General features: G+C 38.8%; 1 protein-coding gene across 2 annotated transcripts in view; it reads left to right on the plus strand.

The window, feature by feature from the left end:
- LOC134352937 (fibronectin type-III domain-containing protein 3A-like) overlaps positions 1–26024 on the plus strand; it is a 162389-nt gene that overhangs the window by 53440 nt on the left and 82925 nt on the right. For both annotated transcript variants that reach the window (XM_063060584.1, XM_063060585.1), the window contains exons 2-6: positions 2049–2180; positions 8356–8431; positions 18756–18832; positions 23536–23767; positions 24838–25131. In XM_063060584.1, coding sequence (XP_062916654.1) covers positions 2076–2180; positions 8356–8431; positions 18756–18832; positions 23536–23767; positions 24838–25131 — 784 coding nt within the window. In that variant the 5' untranslated portion in view covers positions 2049–2075. The remainder of the gene's footprint in view (positions 1–2048; positions 2181–8355; positions 8432–18755; positions 18833–23535; positions 23768–24837; positions 25132–26024) is intronic.

Here is a 26024-nt window from a genome sequence, read left to right on the forward strand (position 1 = left end):
CAAGCTAGCAGGTGACGGGAAGGTGTGTGGGTGGGGGAGGGGTGATGAAGTGAGAAGCTGGGAGCTGATGGGTGGAAGAGGTAATGGGTAGAAAAAGAAGCAATCTGTTAGGAAAGGACAGTTGAGCATGGGAGAAAAAAAGGAGGAGGGAACCCAAAGGGAGGTGATGGGCACTTGAGAAGAGAAGGGGTAAAAAGGGAGCCAGAATGAGGAATGGAAAAAGAGAAAAGGGATGAGGAGGGAACAAAAGTTGCCAGAAGTGAGAGAAATTGATGCTCCTGCCATCATGTTGGAGGCTACCCAGATGGAATATGAGGTGTTGCTGCAAATGACATCATTGTGACTGTATGGGAGGCCATGGACCAACATGCTGGAATGGAGATGAGAAGTCGATTTTTAAAATGGGTGACAACCAGGAAATCCTAAACCTATGCTGAACTCATCAATTTCATCAACTTTGCATCAAACTTCCACCCTGCCGTCAAATTTGCATGGCCCATCTCTGACCCCTCTCTCCCATTTCTTGATCTCCAGTGTCTCCATCGCTGGAGATGGACTTTCTACTGATATATTTTATAAACCTACTGACTCTCACAACTATCTTGACTATACCTCTTCCCACCCTTTCACTTGTAAAAATGCTGTTCTTTTTTTCTTGGTTCCTCCATCTCTGCCGCATGTGTTCTCAGGATGAGGCTTTCCATTCAAGAATATCTGGGATGTCCTCCCTCAAAGAATGGGGTTTCTAATCTGCCACCATTCATGCTGCCCTCACCACATCTCGTCCATTTCCTGCACATCCGCCCTCGCCCTATTCCCCTGCTGCCATAACAGAGAAAGGGTTCCCCTTCTCCTTACCACCCCACAAGCCTGTGTATGCAATGTATCATTCTCCATAACCTCCACCATCTTCAACAGGATCCTGCCTGTAGACACATTGTTCCCTCACTCCATTCCCCACTTTACGCAGGGTTTGCTCTCTACCTGACTACCTGGTCCATTCATCTCTCCCCATTGATCTTCCTCCTGGCACTTATCCCTACAAAGTTCAAAGTAAATTTATTATCAAAGTACATATATGTCACCATATACAATTCAGAGATACGTTTTGTTACGGTCACACTCAGTAAGTGCAAGAATCATGATGGAATCAATGAAAGATTGCACCCATCAGGATGTGCAAAAGACAACAAACCGCAAATGCAAAAGGAATAATAATAATCAATAAATAAACAATAAATATTGAGAACATGATGTGAAGAGTCCTTGAATGCGAGTCCCTGTAAATGGGACAAGTACTACAATTGCCCATTTACCTCATCCCTCGCCACCATTCAAGGCCCCAAACAGTCCTTCCAGATGGGGCAACATTTCACTGGCAAGTTTCTCGGGATCATCAATTGTATCCAGTGCGTCCGCTGCGGTTTCCATTTCGATAGACTTTCTATTCCCATTCTGACATGTCAGTCTATGGCCGCCTCTACGGTCTCAATGAAGCCATTCTCAGGTTGGAGGAGCAACATCACATATTCAGTCTGTGAGGCTCCACCCTGATGGTATGGACACTGATTTTTCTATCTTCTCTTTATTTATCCCCCCTCCTCCTCTCTTTTTCCATTCCCCATTCTGATTTCCCTCTTATCCCTTCCCTTTTCCTCACCTACCCATTATATTGCTCTGATTCATCTCCTCCTCTTTCTCCCATGGTCAGTTGTACTCTCCTATCTGATTCATTCTTCAGCCCTTGACCCCTTCCACCTGTCTCCTCCCAGCCTATCACTTTACCTCCCAAAACACCTCGGAGCAAAACATTAGCTGTTTATTCCTCTCCATAAATGCTGCCTGACCTGTTGAGTGCCACCAGCATTTTGTGTGTGTTGTTAAAAATCTGTTGTCTATTTGTAGTTTATGCAATTATAAATTTTGTATCATGTGTTAATAAAACAGTGGCACCCATTGCTGATTTGGAGATGTACTGAATAGAAAACTTTATTACTGGCTTCACATATGTGTGGGTGACAAGTATTAATAGCCTATCTTGTTGACAGGGAGAGCAAAGATATTGTGGTCAGTGAATGAACATTCCGGTGACCATGGCAGAGCACCCTCCACTCGAAACAGCAGTAATAAATGAAGTCCCATTTCTGCCTCATATGGTCAACGGGGATAGTGGACAACAGGTAAGTGCCAAACTAAAAGTAATGCATATGGCGTTCGATTCCTTCATTTTCAAATTTGAAAGCCTAATTTCATCTAAACATAAGGGAAATTGCATCAATGTTTATTCCAGAATACATCAACTTGGCTTTTTTTGTGCAGTTACAACATTAATTTATTCATTACAACATGTTCCAACATGTTGATCCACGGCCTCTTCTTGTGACCACCCTCAGGGTGGAGGAGCAACTCTATATTTTGTCTGGGTAGCCTCCAGCCTGATGGCATAAATATCAATTTCTCCTTCCAGTAAGCAAATTTCCACCTCCTCTGTTACGTAACCGGCAACAATGAATATTAATCGAGACAGGTTTTATAAAAACCGAACATTTATTAAACACGTATAAACGATAAGGAGAAAAAAACAAAGGAAAACTTTGACCGGAGGTTAAACAGCCGTTCATCAGCTCCACTCGGCTCTGGTTCTTAAAGCGTGAACTGCGAAAACAGTTCTTAAAGCGATACAGTCAGATATAGTTCTTAAAGCGATAACTTCAAAAGTCCAACAGTTTTACGCATTCAATTGGGAGAGACTTCTCTGGAAAACGATTTCTTCACTGACGCACCTTTACTGCTGGTTCTGTCCACAGGATTCCCAATGCCGAAAATAAACAGTTTAAATCAACTGACCTTAAATTGTTTAGAGAGAGAGAGAGCCTTTGTGCATGAACTCATTGCGCTATTGCAAGAGTTATTTCAATGCAGCTTCTCTTCAACGATAAGGTCGATCCTTTATTAAACTGCCAACCGATGCCAACTTCTCTCGATCCTTCACTTCGACGAATTCTTCACTCTCCCTTCAAAACTGTCGGAATTGAGTAAAATGGCACTTCCAGCCACAAATTTCCAGTCCAAGTAATATGGAATCTTTCAACAGAACGTACAATCATTTTAAAAATGAAACTGCGTCACAAAAACAAACACGTAACAGAAACGGAGATACAACACGTTCTATCTGGAAATCTACAAACTCAAAAATCCCACTGCGTCACCTGAGTCGACCCTTATATAGACACGGGGGGGGGGGGGCACATGTCGTCACGTGACCTCACATCGGCGGGAAAATCACATCAGGTGACCTCCAAAAGACCATTACAGCATTCTCACAAAAAAAAACAGATCTCCTTGAGCATGTAACGTTTCTCCCTTCCTCTATTCCCCACTCCGTGACTTTTCAACTTTTTTTTTCTCACCTGCCTATTACTTTTCCCTGGATTCACTCCTTCTTCCCTTTCTCCTATGGCCCTTTCTCCTCTCCTATCAGATTCCTTCTCCAGCCCTTGACCTTTCCCACCCACCTGGCTTCACATATCACCTTTCAGCTAGCCTCCTTCCCCTACCCCACCCCACTGATTTTTTTTAAATTCTGGCATCCTCCCCCTTCTCACTTCGTGAGGAAGGCTCTTGGCCCGAAACATCAACTGTTTACTCTTTTTCATAGAAGCTGTCAGATCTGCTGGGTTCCTCCTGGTTTTGTGTAGGTTGCTTTGGAGTTCCAGCAGACTTTCTTGTGTTTACCATGAAGGGATATTCTCTATTTGGATTTTGGATCTTGAATCTCAATTAAATGATGCTTTACTTGACATTGTAATTCTGTAGAAGTAGATACAGTAGCAATGTTTTAAAGGCGTTTAGTTGGGCACATAAGCAGGCAGGGAATTGAGTGATATGGACCATGTAGAGGCAGATGGGTTCAATTAGATTAGCACCATGGTGGCGCAGTTTTAGTGGGCTGAAGGCCCTGTTCCTATACTGTTCTACACATTAGGGACTGAAAACTTGTAGACGGAGTTAGAACAGAATTTGACAAGACACAGTTGTGCGTGTACAAGAAGAGCAGGGGGGGCTAATGACATAACCGTGCAGAGCATTACTGTAGAGAATAATTGTGTCAGCGGTATTGTTGCCTATCCTTACAGATTGTAGTTAGTTGGTCAAGAATTTGAGGATTCAATTGCAGAGGAAGGTGTTGACTCCAGGTCTGGGGGTTTGGTGACGAGTTTGCTTGAAATTATAGTATTGAAGGTGGAGCTGTAGTCAATGAACAAAAGTCTAGCATGGGTCTCTTTACTCTCTGGGTGTTCCAGAGATGAATGTAGAGCCAGGGAAATTGAATCTACTGTAGACCTGTTTTGGTGGGAAGTGAGTTGTAGTGGGTGGAGGTTGTTTGGAATGCCAGAGTTAATATATGCCATTACCAGCCTCTTGTAACACTTCATGATGGTAGATGTGAGAGTCACTGGGCAGTAGTTATTAAGACACATTATTTTATTTCTTTTAGGTAGCAGGATAACAGTAGTCTTAAAATAGGTGGGATCCTGGTATTGAAGCAGGGAGAGGTCAAAAAATGCCTGCAAATATCCCCACCAGCTAATTTGCTCAGGAACTTGGGCCATGGCCTGAACCAGATGCTTTCTGTGTGTTCACTCTCTGGAAGACTGATTTTCTGTCTTCAGTGTTGATTGTGAGATTGGGTACAGTGGATGCTTTTGGGCTAAGTGGTAACATACCAGTCCCCTTCTATTCACAATGCAATAAGCTCATTGAGAAGGTATGTGCTATTGGGAGTGATGCTGTCTGACTTGGTTCTGTAGCCCATTATAAACTTACAAGTTTTGCCACAACAGGTCTGGGACTTGATTTTGGACTGGTATTGTCTCTTGAAATCTCTGATGGCTTAATGTGAGTTGTATCTTGATTTCTTGTAAAGGTTATCACCTTTTAAGTTCCCAGAGTTTGCTAACATCTTTCTCCTTGGTAAATACAGATAAGAAATATCTGTAGGACTTCGCCCATCTCCGGTGGCTTTGTACATAACTTACTTTGTTAACCTTTAAGATCTCTTGTATACTTGTAGGTTCACTTTGGATTCTCTACCTTATCTGCCAAAGCTATCCCATAATCTTTTTTTTTTTACTCCTCTTGATTTCTTTTTCATGTACCCCCATGACTCTCAAGGGTTTCACTTGATCCCAGCTGCCTGTACATAGGGTATCTTGCCGGACTTGCCCTTCACTTTTAACAGGAACCAGCTGATTCTGAACTCTCACAATTTCGCTTTGAAAAGCCCCCCACTTGCCAGGTGCCCCTTTACTTGCTAACAGCCTCCCCCAATCAACGAATGAAAGTTCTGGTCTATTACCATTAAAAGTAGCCTTGCCTCAGTTCAAGACTTGAACTTGTGGACCAGTCCTATCCTTTTCCATGGCTATTTTTAAATTATCAGCATTATGGTCACTAGTTTCAAAATGCTTCCCCTACTAAAACTTTCGTGACTTGCTCTGTCATTGTTCCCAGTAGGTGGTCAAACTCTGCCCTTTCTCTAGTAGAGTATTTACATATTGGCGTGAGATATTTTTCCTGGACACACTTGGCAAATTCGTCCCTATTACGGTGCCAGTCAAGTTCTTCCAGCGAGTTATTACTTGGGATTCCAATATCTGAAGTCTCCCCAATATTTTTAGCATTTTTTGTTTGACATTTGCTTGAGGCATTTGGCTTCTGTTGGAAGCAAAATGCTTCCATGAAAAACGCAAGGAATGCTGAGCATACAGAACTCCCAGACTGAAGATTCTTGGGAAAATGGGCCTGCTGGATGCAAATGGCCCATGCAAAGCTGAGAATAGTAATGAAAACAAAGGCCACTGGATACTGACCAGAAAAGCAGCAGGATTCTCCAAACCACATGATGATAATTCAGGGACGGATCTCGGATGCTATATCATCCTAATTACACTGGACAACAAATTTTTTCCGAAACTGTTGCTTCCTCAGAAATGTTCTGTGGTTACGATAGACCACTTGAAGCTGAACACACATAATTTCAGACTACTTGTATCACGTAGGAGTTTGGAGAAATGAGAAATTAACTTTTATTGAATATCATGTGTTTAGTTGCATCATGGTGCTGACGGTGTTCAACTAAGCTAAAGATGTTTGGTTGATTTTTCGTTTGTACTCTGTGTCTGAGGCTTCTCACTTGAATATCCAAAATAATTCCTCAACCTCCAAGCACATGCTGATCCTTTTATCCGTGAGTGAACCTCCCTGCTCTTTGGTTATCCTTTTGCGCGATTTATGTATAGTATACCTTGGAATTTTCACTAATCCCGCTTGACAAGTACTTTTCATGGCCTCCCCTAGCCTTGCTAACCTCTTTTTACTCTGCCTTCTTTATAATCCTTAAAGACTGATTTTAGTTTCCTAAACTTTATACACATTTTCTTCTTGACTAAATTCACCACCTCTGACATTTAAGTTTCCCTGATCTTGCCATCCTTGTCCTTTCTTCTGACAGGACCATATATCTGTGTTGTACACTCTGCTGTTGGCCTTTGAACACGCCCCACATGTCAAACGTGGACTTGCCCAAAAACAGTTGATCTCTGTCAACTGTCCCTGTTGTAGTTTGCCCTGCTTGAGTTTAATACTCTCTTGCAAGGTTCATATTTGACCTGATTCATAACTATCTGAAAACTTAAGGAGTTGTAATCACTGTTCCCTAACTGTTATCCCGCTGAAAGTTCAGTCAGCTGTAAGGGCTTATTACCCAAAACTAGGTCCAGTTTGGCCCCTCCTCTGGTTTGTCAATGTTTAAGAAGCCCTCTTGGATGCACTGAACAAATTCTGCCCCATCTAAACCCGTTGTACTCAGGAGGTCCTGGCCTATATTAGGGATGGTGAAATCATCCACATCAACCTTTTGTTTTTGCTTCTTTCCCTAATCTGTCTGCATATCTGTTGTCAATGTCTGAGTGGCTATTGCGCTGGGGGGGTGGGGGGGGAGTAGTCTGTAGTACTGTATAGCATCAGAGTGATTGCACTTAGCATGCTTTTCATTTCTTTCCATATAGATTCAATGGATGAACCCATCATTAAAGCCCCCTCTCAGTGCAGCTATGATATTCTCCCTGAAAAATAGCCTTATTCCCAGTCCTCATTTACCTCCATTTCTGTCTTTTCTAAAACATCGAAACCCTGCAACGATTAAGCATCTATTCTTGTCCCTCTGTTGACCAAGTCTCAATTATGACCACAACATCATAGTTCCCTATACTGATCCACACTCCCCATACCTGTAATAATCCCAGCAGTAAAATACATACACACCATTGTGTCTATTACCTAGCTCCTGCCTGTTCTTACTGGTCACAACATCTGCTTTCCTCTTAACCCCTCCACTTTCTGACAAAGTATTCTGGTGGTCCCTCAGTCTAACTAATTTAAATCCCCCGAAGCAGCACTAGCGAACCTGCTGACCACATTAGTTCACCTCCAGTTAATATGCAACTTCTCCCTCATGTACAGGATGCCTTTTCCTTTGAAGAGGTTTCAGTAAACCAAGATGCTGAACCCTGTACACTGCATCAGTTCCTCAGCCATACATTCATCTGTTCTGTCTTTCCATTCTACTCTTACAAGTGTGTGGTACTGGGCGTAATCGAGAGGTGACTAGCATTTGAGAGTTCAAATTTATTATCAAAATATGTATACCATAGACGACCTTGACACTCACCTTCGTGCAGGCACCCGCAAAACAAAGAACCACAGTAGAATCCACGAAAAGCCTCACACAATAAAGACCATCACACATCCAATGTGCAAAAGAGGACAAGTCACACAAAGAGTAAAAATGTAAACAAAAAACACGTGGAACATGAACTGCAGAGTCCCCAAAAGTGAGCCCATTCAGTGCCAAGGTGAGTGAGGCCCGTCCAGAAGCCTAATGGCCGCAGGACAACAATTGTTCCCGAGCCTGGTGGCTTGGGACCTGAGACTCCTGCACCTCCCGCCTGAGGTCCTGCTTTTCTGAAATTTTGTTCGGCATATTTTTCCAGTGCCTTGATGCCTGCTGAAGCTAGTCCAGTTCTCAAAAACCTGTGGGAGGGCAGAGATTACAGCTTCCCAGTAGACAGGACTTTTGTGCTGGTGCACTGAACAAACGTAATAGTAATGAAAATATTATCCTGAACAGTGACTTTAGTTTTGCAATTGAATAAAACTTTGACACTTGCAGTATATTTGTGTTACCAATGATAATTGTGTGTGCTGTAAAAGTTCGAAGATGAGATTTAGCAATCATTTATATATTTATAATATTACACTAATTCTCTGCCCTGATCCAACCTACATTTTCAGGTAATATTGGTCCAGGTTAACCCGGGCGAGGCATTCACAATCAGAACAGATGACGGTCACATTCAGTGTATTCCAGGTAAAGAGACAATGATTTTTTTAAAAGCAAATAAGTATTGTTTGGTATATAAATATCTTTATACAAGAATGATAAATATGATGGCGAGTTATCTTTTTTTCCAAATAAAAATTGCTTTTGGACAAGGGATGCAATGGCACGGTGTATTACATGATGGAGCTGCCCATAGCATCTTCCGGACCTCTTGGCATCGGGATAGTGCATAGCAAGTTGCTCGATCTGCTGATCTATTCCAGATCACCTGACAAGGCTTTGAGCCGACGCTCTCATTTTGACCACACCAAGATTACCGGCATGTAGCTCCTCCAACACTTCAGCTTTCAGCTTGGACAGTGCAGTGACTGTCAATCCCCACATAAGGCAATGCCCATCAAGGACAAGTTCATCCCAGCGTTGGTCAAAATGAGCCAACTGGAGTTCATGCTGCACATACAGCCATCTTGAGTGGCCATGTCGACCTGAGACAGTGTGGGTTCTGTTTTTGTTTCCCTGTGGGTTATCTCTACCATAATAGGAAGATTTTCAAAGTCAAAGTACACTTAGTATCAAAGTATCTATACAATATAGAACCCTGAAGTTCATCTTCCCGCAGGCAGCCACAAAACAAAGAAAGACCATGGAACCGGTTCAAAGAAAACGTCTAACATCCAACAAATTAAAAAAAGAACAGATCACGCAACGGGCAAAATACAAGCAAAAAACAAAGAAATTTTTACAGAGTTCTTGAAACTGTCTAGGAATGTTCTGTTCAGTTTAGTGCTGTGTTGTTTGTCGACTGCAGGCTGCAGACCGTCCCATAAAATAGCAATAAAAAGGGGAGTAACCAGAAACAAATATAACATGAGCTACAGAGTCCAATCCACAAGCAGTGTCAGATAAACCTCGCTGAAGACTGCAGCACCATCCTCCGGCAACAGCAAGCAAGAGGCAGAGAGAGACCGGTCAAACTCAGGCACCTTGCTCTGGCAGCAGCAGACAGAGGGGGAAGAGGAAGAGACCAATCACACACAGGCAGACAGCGCTGAACACCCGCTCACCTTCCACTCTCGTTGTCATGATTTCAATCTTGTTTGATGGCTTAATCGGCGAGAAATGGAGTTGATCACGGGCTCTCACCCGGTTACCAGATTTCTTGGCCTCCCAGGCCGCACACTCCACTCCATCGCTCACCCAACGCCCTCGGAGATAACAAAGTGCCAGATCCTCAGTTGGCACAAGAGCATGTCATCAAAATGTAAATCGCAGGTTCCAATCACACTTAACTTAGTAGTAGAATCATATTTGAAAGAAGTAAAAGAGGTAGTTTCATGAACTGTCTGAATACCTTTGGTTGTATTGTTTTGCTGGCACTTCCAGTAATTTCGATTTGTGTTGAGAGAATACATTCAAGAGGAGTGTCCTCTTTTGTAAATTTTCAGGTGTTTCCTTTTCCAAGGTAAAGGGGGCAATCCATCAACATTTCAACGATAACTTGTCATCTTGAATTCAATCTTGTAATTGTGTCCTCCAGGAAACAGAGCCCATCTCTGAATTTGTGCAGCTGCTGTCAGTATATAGCACCCTTCTGTGGATTGAAAATGGACACCAGTGGTTGATAATTAGTAACAAGGGTAAACCTTCTCCCATACAAGTATAGGTTGAAACGTTTTACACCCAAACCAGACTCAAGGTCTTTCTGTCAATCTGTGCATAATATTTCTCTGCAGCGATAAGGGAACATGATGCAAAGACTTTGGGGCGTTCACTTCCATCTATCATAGCATGTGACATGACTTCACCTATGCCATAAGGTGAGGGGTCACAGGCAAGCTTCACTGGATGATGTGGAACATAGTGTGTGAGTACAGTGTCTGATATCACCATTTCTTTCATCTTTTTGAAAGCCACCATACACTGTTTTGTCCATTGTCATTTCTTCCTGATCTGTAGTGATGAGTTCAAGGAATGGATCAGAGTAGCTAGGTTTGGCAGGAACCTTTTCTAGTAATTGATAAATTCTCAGAGGAACCACAAATGTAACATGTGCTTTGGTCTTGTGGCATCCACCACTGCTTGAATTTTCTCAGCACACTTTTGTAAATTCTTGTGCATCAATAGTGTGACCACAGTACGTCATGCTTGGTTAAAGTAATTCACATTTGTTGTGTTATGCTCTGAGCCCATAATCTTCTAATCTTTTTAACACTATCTTGAGATTTTGGACATGGTCCTTGTCATCCTTACTAGTAACATTCATGTTGTCCAGGTAACATTGAGTGCGTGGGCAGCCTTGCAACATCTGCTCCAGAACTTTCTGCCAGAGTGTAGGTACAGGGGCAGATGCTACTCCAGAAATAAGCCTATTATAACGATAAAGCCTTTTGTGAATACTTATGGTCAGAAACATTTTGGACTCTTCTTCCATCTCTATCTGTAGGTAGGCCTCAGCTAAGTCCACTTCACTGAAGTGTTTTCCTCCAGAGAGGTTTGCAAAGAGATCCTCTATCCTGGGCTGAGGGTATTGATCCACTTTCAGTACTGGATTGATGGTGACCTTAAAATCAACACAGATCATGATAGACCCATTCTTCTTGGCTATGGAAACCACTGGTGTTGCCCAAGGGCTCCACTCAACCTTGGAAAGAATTCCTTCAGCCTCCCAGCAATCTAGGTTACTAGCTACTTTGTCATGGATGGTATACGGAACAGGCGGGATATGTAACACTTGGGTGTGGCATTTTCATTTAACACTATTTTCCCTTTGACATGTTTGAGTTTTCCAGTGCCATCCTTGAACACTGCTGTGGCATCATCCAGTAACTTTCTTAATTCGCTTTCAGTTGACTATTGCAGGGGATGTGGTGTGTAAATGGTGGATAGGTCTCCAATCAAATTGTAGTTATCTCAGCCAATCATGGCCCCATTATAAGGGTCCTCCTGTTTTTAACCACATAACATGCCCTATGTGGCTTGTTGTTGTATTTCACTGTTATGAATGTCATTCCCACAGGAGTTATCTTTTCTCCTGTATAAGTTCTTAGTTAGATATCTGCAGGCTTCAGTTCAGTATCTTTGTTCAAACTCCTTTTGTGAAGTGACCTAAACAGCTGAGCCTGTGTCCAATTCTATTTTAATTAATTTGCCATTCACTTCTGGTGTAAGCCATATTGCTTGTCTGTTAGTTTTCACATTGTAAATCTCTAGGCTAACTAGTCCTGAGTCACTCATTATTATTATCAGATGTTTTTCAATCAATAACATGCAGATTAGTTCTCTTTTTCAAAACTGCAATTTGACTTTTTTTCTTTTATCTTGCAGACCATTTATTTTTGTCTGCCCAACATGCTCTTTGTATATGCATGACCTACCTTGTTGCATTTTCTGCAAGTCTCACCTTTAAACATGCATTGGTCTGGCGTATGTGAGCCCCTGCCCTAGCAGTAACACAGTTTGTTCTTCCAGGCTGATTTCTGTTTAGAGGCTACAATTTTGATCACACTCACTGGAATTCAATTGTGTCTATTTGCTGTTTCCATTGATACAGCTCTTTCAACTACTCCTTTTTAAATGTAAGTTGTGCTTCTGTGGGAGCCATTCTTGAATGATTTCTTAAAAGATTCCACAAACTAATGATCACTCAGTGCATCATTAAGCTTATCACTGTACTGACAAAGCTTGGACAACAATTTCAATTCAGCCACCTACAATGAAATGGACTCACCTTCTGTTTGATTCCATTGATGAAATTATTCTGCAGTCAACAATGGTTTTGGTTCTAAATTTTCCTGCATTACTTTCACGATATCAGCAAAGCTTATTTTGGCTGGTTTGGTTGAAGTAGTCAATGTTCTAAGCAAATTATATGCTTTAAAACCCAATGCATTGAGCAAACCTGGCACTCATTTCTCTTTGGCTATTCCATTTGCTTTAAAATACTGCTTAATTCATTCAGTATTCAAAATCCAGTTAGCTCTTGTGCAATCGAATGCATCTGTCCTTCTGATGTAACCATCCAGTTCTGTTTCCATTTTTAAAAAATTATTATTATTATTATTATTATTATTATCTGGTAGTCACTGTTTATGAACCCATGAACTTGTTATTTTCTGTTTTTTAAACATGAATGTGTCCTTCACTGAGGAAGCACATGCTGTGATTTTTTTTTTAACTCAACAGTTTCTCACTGCATTTCAACAGGTAGGTAGTCGTTGCAGGGTTCTTTAAAACTTGGTCATCACCACTGTTTTGTTTTGTAATTCCAAAACACAAAAACTAACTTAAAGCAAAGGCACGGAGGAGAGAGAAATTGTGTACGTTTCATTTTTTACTTTGAGCGAGGTGTGTGCCTATCATGTGGTGGTGTGATGACTTGTTCCATCTTGCAATGCATTATGTTAACAATGAAGAATGCTTAATAAAACAATAAATTTAAAATATTGCTCAAATACACTGAACAGCCAAATTTTTTTTGAGAATATTGCTTCCTCAGAGTTGTTTTTGTTTTAAATAGACCACTTCAAACTGAATACAAATATAATTTCAGAGTACTTGTATCACAAAGGAATTTGGAGAAAGGAGAAATGAACTTTTATTGAATATGATGTGTTCACCTGCATAACAGCGCTGACGCTGTGCCAAGTTCAACTAAGCTAGAAGTGTCTTGTTGATTTTCATTTGTACTTAAGTGTGTGGGGATTTTCACTTAAGTGTCCAACAATAATCAGTCAGCATTAATAAATTCCAGTTGCCCTGTCAACTTGTCATTTGCTGAAATTCAGTGAAAAACAAAATATAGAATATACTTTTGAAAAAGTTTAGTAGATTAATAAAATGTAAGGGCCTCCACATGACAATTGCGAGATAAAGTTTACATCTTTTAGCATATGAGAGGTCCATTCAAGAATTGGATACAGGAAATAATAAACCTTTAAACTTTTTATAAAATTCAGGTGGAAAACCATCTTCTCCTGGAGATTTATTACTTTGGAGTGATCCTAAAGCTGCTTCAACCTCTTTTAATGTAAAAGGCATATCTAATCCTTTCTGTTCTTCCGAATTCAATTTTGGAAGAGTTACTTGTGATAAAAACCTTTCTATCTCATTAACATCATTTTGTGATTCTGATTGATATAATTCAGAATAGAAACTTTTAAAGGTTTCATTTATTTCTAAAGGTTTATAAGTTATTTTATTTGCACTTGTTCTAATTGCATTTATTGTTTTGGAAGCTTGTTCTGTTTTCAACTGCCAAGCAAGAATTTTATGTGCTCTCACCTAACTCATAATACCTTTGCTTAGTTCTTATGATTGCTTTTTCCATTCTATATGTCTGAAGCGTATTACATTGTAACTTCTTATTGACAAGTTGCCTTCGTTTTTCTTCTGACATATATCTTTGAGATTCTTTTTCTAATTTTGTAATCTCTTTTTCCAATTGATCTAGTTCTGCCATATATTCTTTCTTGATTTTAGATGCTGGCCCCTCAAATATGCTTTCATCGCATTCCATAATATAAATTTATCATCCACTGAATGAGAATTTGTATTAAAAAAAAATTGGATCTGCTTTTTCATAAAATCATGAAAATCTTGACGTTTTAATAATGTTGAATTAAATCTCCATCTATAAGCCACTTCTTCCTTATCAGTCATTATTATTGTCATTAATAAAGGAGACTGATCTGACAATATTCTTGCTTTATATTCCATATTTTTCACTGTGTTGAATATGCATTGATAATAGGAAAAAATCTATCCTTGAATAAATTTTATGATCTATGAGAATAGAACGAATAGTCTTTCTTTAGGATTAATTCTTCTCCATATATCAATCAAATTTAAATCTTTCATCAATGATAAAGTTAGGTTTACTACCTTCGATTTTGTAACAGCCTTAGTTGATCTATCTAAGACTGCGTCTAGGAAAAAATTAAAATCTCCTCCTATTAATATTTTTTCATGTGCATCAGCCAAATTCAAAGAAGCTTCTTGTATGAATTTTACAACATTTTCATTTGGTGCATAAATATTCATAAAAGTCCATAATTCAGAAAAAAGTTGACAATGTATAATCACATATCTCCCCGCAGAATCGGTTATTACATTTTGTATTCTAATTGGTAACGTTTTATTGATCAAAATTGCTACTCCCCTCGCTTTTGAATTAAATGAAGCTGCAACAACACTACCCACCCAATCTCTCTTTAATTGCTGATGTTCTGTTTCTGTTAAATGCGTTTCCTGTAAGAAGGCTAAATCTATCTTCATTTCCTTAATATGTGTTAAGATTCTTTTTCTTTTCACTGGTCCATTAAGCCCATTAACACTAAAACTCAAAAAATTCAATAAATTAGTCATTATTCTTAACAAAGTTACTCCAATCTGAAACATTACTTATCTTCTCAACTCTCATAGTTCCTTGGGGAATCTCTTTGAACTTCACCATGTTGCTATGTGTTTCCCTCCCAATCATCCAGGCAAAAAGAAAAAAATAAAGGATAGATAAGATACAAAAAAAGAAAAAACAAAATACCCCCCCACTAATGTTGTGAATGAAAGGATACACGACACTACCCCCCCCTCCATTTTGCGGGTCGTGGCTAAAGCCACGCTTGCACACATGATTAGCGTAGCAATTGGTCAGTGCTTCTTCCAGCTCCCCCGTAACAAAAAAATTTTTATATATATATATATATATATTAATTAATGTTACTATTCCCAACTAGTATTCCTCAAATTTTAACCTTTCTTCCCCTCCCTCATATATTCATCCGCCTTTAAAAATCCAACAAGTCCATTCTTTGACCCAGTCTTCATCTTCAATCCATCTCGCTGCCCTGGGTTTGTTCCTGTATCTGGTGAATATTCAGAGAATCTCGCACAAACTGCTCCGCTTTCCGGTAATCATCAAAAAATCTTTTTTCTGCACCAGCCAAAAAAATCTTCAAGGTTGCAGGATAACGCAATATAAATTGATAACCGTGATCCCATAGGATTTTTTTCACTGGATTAAATTTCTTCCTTCTCTTCAAAAGTTCATAACTTATGTCAGGGTAGAAAAAATTTCTACCAGGGTAAAAAAAAATTTCCTCCCTTTATGGAGCTAATACGTCAAGCAGAAAAAATACATAAACTCCCAGAATCTTTCTCAACAGCGATTGTAATAGTATTGCCAAAAAAAGACAGAGATCCTATAAAACCAACATCATACAGGCCTATTTCTTTATTGAATACAGATTATAAAATAATAGCAAAAATTTTATCGAATAGATTATCTAAATATTTACCAAAATTAATACATGTGGATCAAACAGGATTTATTAAAAATAGACAATTGGCAGATAATGTAACTCGGCTACTCAGTATAATTCATTTGGCACAAAAAAGGGAGGAGAAGAGTATAGTAGTAGCCTTGGATGCAGAAAAAGCATTTGATAGATTGGAATGGGATTTTTTATTTAAAGTATTAGAAAAATATGGGATAGGAATATCTTTTATAAATTGGATTAAAACTTTAAATACTAACCCTAATGCTAAAGTAGTGACAAATTCTCAAATTTCAACACCATTTCAGTTAAAAAGGTCAACTAGACAAGGTTGTCCATTATCACCTGCTTTATTTGTACTGGTGATAGAGCCATTAGCAGAACTAATCAGAATTGATCCAGATATTATGGGTTTTAGAGTTAATCAGGAGGAATATAAAATTAATCTTTTTGCTGATGATGTTTTGATTTACTTAACAAACCCACAACATTCGTTACATAAATTATCTTCTAGATTGGATGAATATGGGAAGGTATCAGGTTATAAAATAAATTGGGATAAAAGTGAAATTTTACCTCTTACTAAAGGAGACTATAGCCAATGTCGATTAGCAACCCAATTTAGATGGCTGGTAAATGGTATAAAGTATTCAGGTATAAGACTTGATAATGATGTAAAGAATTTATATAAATTTAATTATTTACCACTATTGAAAAAAATTCAAGAAGATCTTGACAAATGGATGATACTACCAATAACATTAGTAGGTAGAGTCAATGTTGTAAAAATGAATATATTTCCTAGATTACAGTATTTGTTTCAAACATTACCAATACAATTGCCACAGAAGTTTTTTCAAGAGTTAAATAAATGTGTGAGAAAATTTCTTTGGAAAGGTAAGATGTCAAGAATATCATTGGAAAAATTGACATGTAAATTTGAGTTAGGGTTACAACTTCCAAACTTTAAGAATTATTATAAAGCAAATCAACTTAGATTTATTGCATCTTTCTTCGATGATCGAAAACCAGCATGGATTAAAATAGAATTAGACAAGATAGGAGAAAATAGACCTGAAGATTTTATATATAAATGGGAATCTAAATGGATACGGGAAAAGAAAGAATCTCCTATATTAAAACATTTGATTGATCTATGGAATAAGATAGATGCTGATAATGAAATACATAAATCTTTATTAGCAAGGAGACCTTTGTTCCAAAACAGACTTATTCCTTTTACAATGGACAATCAACTTTTATATAATTGGTACCAAAAAGGGATTAGATTTATAGGAGACTGTTATGAACGAGGTATATTGATGTCATTTGAACAACTAAAGGATAGATATAAAATATCAAATAACACTTTCTTTTGTTACCTTCAATTAAAGGCTTACTTAAAAGGCAAGCTGGGTCAAACAATGTTTTTGCCAAAACCTAATGAAATTGAAATTTTAATTCAAAAAGGGAAAATTAAAAAATTTATTTCTTGTATATATAATTTGATTCAAAAACAGACAATTAAACAAGGAATCCATAAGTCAAAACAAAAATGGGAAACGGATCTGAATATTAATATTGATGAAACAAATTGGTCAAGACTGTCTTGACAGTATGACAAATACAATAAATGTTCGACTTAGTACAATATAATTTTTTACACCAATTATATATTACACCACAAAAAATAAATAGATTAAATTCAAATCTATCCGATAAATGCTTTCGGTGTAATCAAGAAATTGGTACTTTCTTACATTCTACTTGGTCTTGTTTTAAAATTCAACCCTTTTGGATAACTTTAAGAGTCTTATTGGAACAAATTACTGGAACTCAACTTCCACATAACCCTGTATTATTTCTATTAGGTGATATTGAAGGGATAAAACTGAAACTTAAATTGAATAAATATCAGAAAGAATTTATAAAAATTGCACTGGCGGTAGCTAAGAAGACTATAGCAGTTACTTGGAAATCTGATTCGTATTTAAGTATGAATTGTTGGAATAATGAAATGGCTAGTTCTATTCCACTCGAAAAAATTACATATAATTTAAGAGATAAATATGAAACATTTTTGAATATTTGGCGCCCTTATTTACAAAAGATAGGATGGCATATTTAGTTGCTCTAATAAAAATCTTGGTCCCTTGGGGAAACTAACGAATAAGTATACTAAATTTATTTTGAATCCCATGGAGCATGTGGAAACCTTCCAATACCCAGGCGGCTCTTCTTTTTTTTCTTTCTTTTCTTTTTTAGGTAGGACTATGTATGGGGGGGAGGGTTAAGGGGAGGGGGGAGGGTAGATTTTATCTTTCCATGTATTCATTTTGAAAACTTAATAAAAATTATATTTTTAAAAAAAAAGAATTGGATACAAGCTGTGGGGTAGAAGCTGTACTTGAATCTGGTGAAGATTTTAAATTCTGTTGAGACATAACTCGGTTTGTATTGTTTCAGTAGGGGAGAACAGGAAGGCATAAAACTGGTATTGTTTATCCCACTAGTTCAACTATTATTTTTCATCTTCTGTTGTTTGCTTCAAAGTGATTGTTCATTATTTCTGTGTAGCAACTGGAGGTAAATCATTACCTAAAAATTGTTTAGACCCTGGAGGGGAGTACCATCAGCATCCAATGTGATTGCAGGATTGTTTTTTTTGCATCTAAGGAATTCAGAAGAATAATCACTATTACTGCTAATTTAGGGACATGCAGATGAAAGAAGATGAGAAAGGGCAATCAAGAAGACTAAACAATTAAAAATATGTTAGTGTTTGGCGTGCTTTTAATTTAATCATTTCTATTTGCTGTTTCTACAGTGTGTAATATTGTGTGATATCTTGAGTAATTAACCACTCAACTCTGTACCCAGACAGGGAACTGGTGAAACTGTCCCTGGTGACATATAGTAATTGTGTTATTGTCTAAGCTAATGTGATTAATGAACTATTCAGAGACACGAAGTACCAGAAAGTAATCAGAAAAAACACTTCTATTAAGTACAGTACACAGAGGGGGTTGATTTGCTATCCGTTGGTTTGTTTTCAAAAATGTACTATTTATTTTTTTTAGGTCCTGCTCATGTTCCCATGATGTCACCAAATGGCTCCATGCCTCCAATTTATGTGCCTCCTGGTTATGTTTCACAGGTACTGTGCATTTCTAACACTGCAAGATTAACAGTGGCAACTACCAACTTGAGCCCTTTCTCTTTTTGCCCCAAACTTAAATTGGGTATTGAAAATGAATGCATAATCTTTTTTTTTACTAGCTTGGCGAGGTTCAGTCCTTTTATGCAAGTGCTTGAAAATGCTTATCACTTAATAAACAGGCTTGGCTCTGAGGAACATAATTATGCTGGTATCAAAATTATAAAATTCAAACCCTATGAAGAGAACAATTGACATAAATATTTTCATTTAGGAAGTTAAACTTTAACTTGTTTCAGTTAGTAAAAGATGAAATTAATCAGAAATGATCTTGGCTTGGCAGATCAGTAAACAAATCGAAAACTGTTTGAGTGGAATGAAAGAGTAGAAAGCATTGCTGAACTTGTTTATGGGTTTCTGAGTAATAGTTTGTAATCTATGGCAGAATAAATAAATGAAATCAGTGCTGCATTTTAATGTTCATGTTTTGGAACTGGGTGGTTGTTGCTGGGAAAACCAACATGTAATGCCCATCCTTAATTGGTCTTATCATGCCTTTCTGGACTCATTAAACTAGGATTGATCCTGTGGCCAAATACAAATGGCAGAGGTTAAGGATGTACAGGTCCACAAAGTTACAGATTGGGCAAGTGTACACTTGTTGCTGATGGTTTACGTGATGGTATGGGTCCTTGTGTGAAAACAAATCTTCTGCCTGTACAACACACACAAAATGCTGGACAATTTTAGCAGGTCAAGCAGCATCTATGGAGGGGAATAAACAATCGATATTTTGGGCCAAGACCCTGATGAAGGTTAAATTAGTCAACTGAACAACTCTGGAATAATGCAGTGCAGGAAAAACAGTAACATTAAACTTGATGTACAGTCACAAAGTCACAAAGCATTCCGCACAGAATGAAACTATCAGGCCAAGCAAGAGAAATCCAATTATTCAACTGGTAGCAAACCCTTGCCCTCTTCCCATAGCCTAAGTTTTTTTTTCACTCTTCGAGTACTTGTAAAATTGCCTTTTGAAAACCATGGTTAAATCTTTCCATATCGTTGCTATTGTGAATACATTCCACTTCTTAACCTGCATAAACAATTTTAAATCTATTTTTGTTTAATTTGTCAATCAATTTCTGTGTCGTCTGAACATTGACCTTTCCTCTTTCTATCTACTCTGTCCAAGCTTTTCATTGCATAGAAACAGTCATCCCTGCTGACCAAGTTTGGCCCCATATCCCTTTTAAACCTTTCCTATTCATGTACCTGACCAAGTGATTATTAAATGTCGTTATAGTGTCTGCCTCAACCACTACCTCTGGCACCTCATTTCATATATGCACCACCCTCTCTGTGAAGATGATGCTCCACCACAACCCTTCTCTGTCTGGCATAACTGGTTCTCACCCTGAACAATTTTGCTTTTGCCTCAATTTACCTTTTGGCTCTCCCACCTAAGGTGTAGCTGTAGGCCCCAGCTATGCCTGCCTTTTTGTTGATTACGTAGAGCAGTCTATGTTCCAAACCTACACTGGCTACACTCCCCAACTCTTTTTTTTTATTATGCTACATTGATGACTGCATTAGTGCTGCTTCCTGCTCACTGGCTGAGCTCATCAATTTTATCAATTTTGCTCCCAGCTTCCACCTTGCCCTTAAATTTACTTGATCCATCTCTGATATCTTACTCCCCTTTCTCAAACTCTGTCTGCATTGCTGAAGTCAGACTGTCTACTGATAGCTTTTACAAACCTACTGACCCTCGGTTATCTTGACTATATCTCTTCCCACCCCATCCTCTTGATGTCATAGCAGGGATAGGGTCTCCTTGTCTTTGTCTACTGCCCCACAAACCTCCCTCTCCAGCACATCATGCTCTATAACTTCCGCTATCTACAACGGGATCCTACTACTAAGCACATCGTTCTCTCCCCGCCCAACTCTCTTATGGATCACTCTCTGTGACTCTTTTGTCCAAACATCTCTCCCCATTGATTTCCCAAGCTCTGCAAGTGTGACAAGTGCTACACTTACCCCTAGATCACCTCCCTCACCACCATTCACAGCTCCAAGCAGTCCTTCCTGGTGAAGCAGCATTTCAAATGCAGGTCTGCCAGGATTGTCTATTGTATCCGGCACTCGTGGTGTGGCCTTCTCTGTATCAATGCCCCCCAAAAAGATTGAAGGACCTTTTTGTTAAGCTCCTTTGCTCCATCCACCACAACATATGCCATTTCCCAGTGGCCGTCCATTCCCATTCCATGGCCGCCTCTATTGCCACAATAGGGCCACTTATGGGTTGGAGAAGTAACACCTCGTATTCATTTTGGGTAACATCCAACCTGATGTTATGAACATTAGTTCCTCTATCATCCAGTAATTTCTCCCCCTTTCTTTCTCTCTTTTTCCATTCCCCATTCTGGTTCTCATCTAACTCCTCTTGTTCTTATCTGCCCACCACCTTTCTTTTCTGTCATGGTCAACTGTTCTATCAAATTCCTCCTCCTTTTCGCCCTTTACCTCGTTCACATCTCCTCCTGGGTTTTTACGTCATCCCTCCTCTCCACCCACTGACCTTCCCCCTCACCTGGCTTCACCTTTTTGCCATCTTGTACTCTTCCTCCCCACCCCTCACCTTCTCATTCTGGCATCTGACCCCTTGCTTTCCAGCCCTGATGAAGGGTCATGTCCCAATGGTTGACTTTTTATTCCCCTCCATACATTCTACCAGTAAAGTGAATGCTGCAGCCACTTAATTTTTCGTCATGAAGAGAGGACCATTTGTAACCACCTGAAAAATCTTAATCAGACTTGTAGGGCACAAAACCAATCAGTCCCTGTCTTTTGAAGATCATAAAGTCCGTCCCTATGATTTTTTTTTAAAACAGAAGTTTTCTGACTACCATCATAATTCCATGCTTCGCCCCACTGCCTTCTGTGAATATGGGAACAACATTATCTGCGGTCAAGTATTCCAGTACCTCAACTATGGTTACAGATAGTCCATATCCCTGAATTCCCTGCCTGAAAATGTATGTTAAGCATTGCTGCTGTCTCTGCTTCTACCATCCGCCCGGCAGTGTGTTTCAGACAATTACCACTTTCCATGTTTTTTTCAAAGAAGAGTTTAGCCTCACACATGACCTTTTAAAGTTCCTTACTCTCTGCCCCATAGTATTTGATATTTCCACCCTGGGATGAAGAGTCATTCCCCCAGCACCCTGGCCTCTGATGCTCCAGAGAAAATAGTACAAGGTTATCCAACCTCACTCTTTCTTTCCCCACCCCACCCCCCCGCTAATAAACTTCAATCCAGGTAACAGTGTAATAAGCTCCTTCTGCACCCTCTCCAAAATCTTCCCATTCTTCCTGTCGTGTGATGACCAGAATTACGCACAATACTCCAAACCCAAATTTTATTCTGCTGCTATACGCCCTAACAACTTTTATATACTCGATGCCTGATTGATCTATATCCTGCTGCTTCCTCTGACAACATTGCTTATTATCCACAACTCCTCTGATTTTTGAGCCTTATGTAAACTAATTAGTTAGACTACTTACAATTTTTCTCCAAAGTTGTTTGTAGATATAACAAAGATCCCAGCATTGACCCTTGTGGAATACCACTGGTTGCAGCCCCTCTGGTTAGAAATGCAACCTTCAGTCGCAATCATCTGTCTTCAATGACTAAGTCACCTTTTTATCCAATTTACCCGCTCTCTGGGGATCCCATGTAATTTAATCTTCTGCACCAGTCTAGCATAAGGGACCTTTTCAAATGCTTTACTAAAGTCCATTTATACAGTATCCATTGTCGTACACTCATACTGGAGTGGACCCTAATTATCCTTCTGCTCCTAATGTACGGTATATTAAAATTGCCTTTGGGTTCTCCTTAATTCTACTTGCCAAAGACACTACTTGACCCCCTTTTTTTTTTAGCCCTCTAAATTTCTTTGCTTCCTTTATATTCTTCAAGGACTTTGTCTGATTTCTGCTCCCTAAAACTTATTTGTGCTTTATTTTACTCTTTGACTAAACGTGTGGTATCTCCTGAGCAGTACACACTAAATGCTGGAGGATCTCAGCCATGCACACAATATTCATTTTCATAGATATTGCCTGACCTGCTGAGTTCCTCCAGCATTTTATGTGTGTGGGTTGCATTTCCAGCATCTACAGCTTTTCTTGTCTTGGATCTCAGCAGGTCAGTCTATGACTATGAAAATGAATAGATAGCCTACGTTTCTGGTCGAGACCTTTCTTCAGGACCTTCAATAGTATCTCCTGTCATCCAGAGTTTCCAAATATGGCTGTCTATATCCTTCATCCTCATAAGAACATGCTGGTCTTGACCTTTGACCAGCTGATCTTAAGAAGACTCCCAGATGTTGTTTTACCCTCAAGCAGCTGCTCCCAATGAGCCAAATCCTAATTTTTCATTTTCAACTGAGGACCAGTTTAATCTCTATCAATAACTATCTTAAAAATATTAAATTGTGTTATGGTATGAAATAAAATTCTCCAAATTGCTGAGTTGGAACAAGACAACTTGGAGAATCTTATTTAAGTTGCCTTAAACCACAAGATTTTTTGTTAATGTTAACTTTATAAAAAAAAAAATCCCAAATAACCAAAGTGGATAGTAGTTCTGGTTCAAAAATGAAAAAAAAACACAATTTGTTTTCCAGGTCATAGAAGAAAATGGTGTTCGAAGGGTTGTTGTGTTGCCGCATTCAGCAGAATTCCATCCCAGTAACCATCCTAGTATGCATACCTCTCCATCTCATATGCCGCAGTACATGCACCATCACCCTGCTTTGATACCCCATCCTCAAGTTTATGCAGGAGTAACGGGAATGGGGGATATTCCGCAGTTCATTCCACAGCAAAGTCCACCATCCCATGTTTTTGCAGATCAAGGTAGGTGCACACACTAAGGTGTTTCAGTTGTACATTTCCTGTTAAGGTTCTTCTATTAAAACACAAACCAAATAACTTTGTTAAACAGAAACAAAGTGATAATGGGTGGGGAGGGACAGTTTTAAGGGTTATGGGAGAGGGTGGGAGAATGAGGTTCAGAATAAAAATAATTACCCATGCTTGAAAGGTGGAACAGACTCAGTGAGCCAGATGGCCTAGTTCTGTGCCTATATCATATGGTCTTCTTAAATTAGATTAAGACTTAAGGTGTCCACATGGACTTCAGTAAATCATTTGAAAAGGTCCCTTATAGGCTGGTTGAAAAGATTAAGTCATATGAGATCCACAGTGAATTGTTCACTTGGCTGCAAAGTTGGCTTGGTCTTTGAAGATGGAGGCTAGTGCTGGAAGGCTGCTTTTCTGGCTGGAAGTCTGTGACCAGTGGTATTCCACAAGAATCTGTGCTGGGACCTTTGTTACTTGAAATGCATACAAATAACTTGGCTCAAAAATGAAAGTAATCTAAATAGTCTCATGCAGACGACAGAAAAGTTATTGGAGTTTTGGATAATGAGGAAGGATGCCAAGGAAAGTAGCAGGGTATAGGTTCACTAACAGTGCAGTTAGTGCGGCTGCCCTTGGCACTTCCTTGGGTGCATTGGTTATTAAAGCAAACAGCACATTTCACTATGTTTCCATGTACATGTGATAAATCGGACTCTGATAGCGAGTGCCTAGCAAAGACATGATGGCATATAACATAAGTATATGTTTTTCATTGAATGCTGCACAATGATAGATCCAGAATAAAGTTTTGTATCAGTTCTCGGCCAGCTTTTTAAATGAAATCTAATGTCATATGAGTGAGATTGGCATGCAAGGTTCTTCAGCAGTATTTAGCACTTTAAATGTTCTTGATCAAAGACAAATAGGGTTTGAAAAGATGGGGATGAAAATGAAATTAAGCATAATAGAAGTGGTAATGAGGTTACAACTCAAGCACATAATACAAAGAAGTATCACTAAGTATTAATTTGTTTCACCTTATTGATTTTTCTACCATATTGTAGAATCCTGCACACCACTTGGAAGGTCAAACTTCAACCAGAGAGATGAAAGGACTGCTAAAGCACATGAACGTTTGCAAAAAAGACTTAAGGAAAGACAAATAGGGGGACAGAAAGACAAATCTATCAGCCCCCCATCATCTCCACATAAAAATCATCCAAATTCATCCACAGATGCACAAAACGGACATGGAAAGGGACAATCTACATGTGGTGTCAGAGTCATTGCAACAGAGCCTCTTAAAACAAATCCTGAAACAGCAGGAAACGGCCCACAAGTCAGTGTAGAAGCTGGAGGTAAGGATTTGTAATCAGTTCCATGGTTACTCGGGAAATATGAAAGCAATTACAAAATTTTAACTTCTTAAAAAATCTACCTGAATAATGAACACTGAGCTAAACTGAAATATGCCTTTTGTTTTTGTGTTTTATATTCTGTATTTTTCGTTGCTGTTTGTGCAACTTCTTTCCCACTCAAGGGGGGAGCTATCTGACTCAAATGAGTTTGTAATTCTTTTTTTTTTACTTACACAGTTTTTTGGGTCATGCTGTGCTTTGTAACCAGCATAAAGTTTTAATGAGCCTTAGAGGCTAATTTAATAAATCACAGCCGTGATTTATTTTCTCAACCTATTCTTAAATATGGAAAAAAAAACAGTTAAGGCCTGTTGCAAGATCAAATTTGGACATGCCCAGTCTAATAAATTTGAACAACTTAATGAGTAAACTTTTGACACCAGATAGCCTCCTAACAAAAAAAAACAAATGCTTCTACTTTCACTATTCTGCCTAGTAGTTACCCTGTCTTTAAAGTTATAAAGTTAAATCAGTTATAATATTATGTGATTCACTATCAAACTGGGACATCTGACCATGTCATGTTTCTTTACAATGTTGATGGAGATTAATTTGAACTTTTGGGCTTATGCACCTCACAGAGCATACCTCTTGGTCCTGTATCACATAATTACTTAAAATATCTCGAACTTTAAAATGTTCAATATTTATTTGTTCATGGAATATAGATGTATTGTCTATTTCCAATTGCTCTGAGTAGATAACGGGGTGGGTTCGACTTTCATCGGAGTCAGGGAAAGAAGCTCTGTTTTCGTAAATATCTGCTACATGGCTCATCTCCACTTGCCCTAGGGATTAAAATATTGCAGAGTTGTTGGTAAGGTAATTGTTTT

Source organism: Mobula hypostoma, chromosome 10 (assembly GCF_963921235.1).
Source record: "Mobula hypostoma chromosome 10, sMobHyp1.1, whole genome shotgun sequence".
Taxonomy (NCBI): domain Eukaryota; kingdom Metazoa; phylum Chordata; class Chondrichthyes; order Myliobatiformes; family Myliobatidae; genus Mobula; species Mobula hypostoma.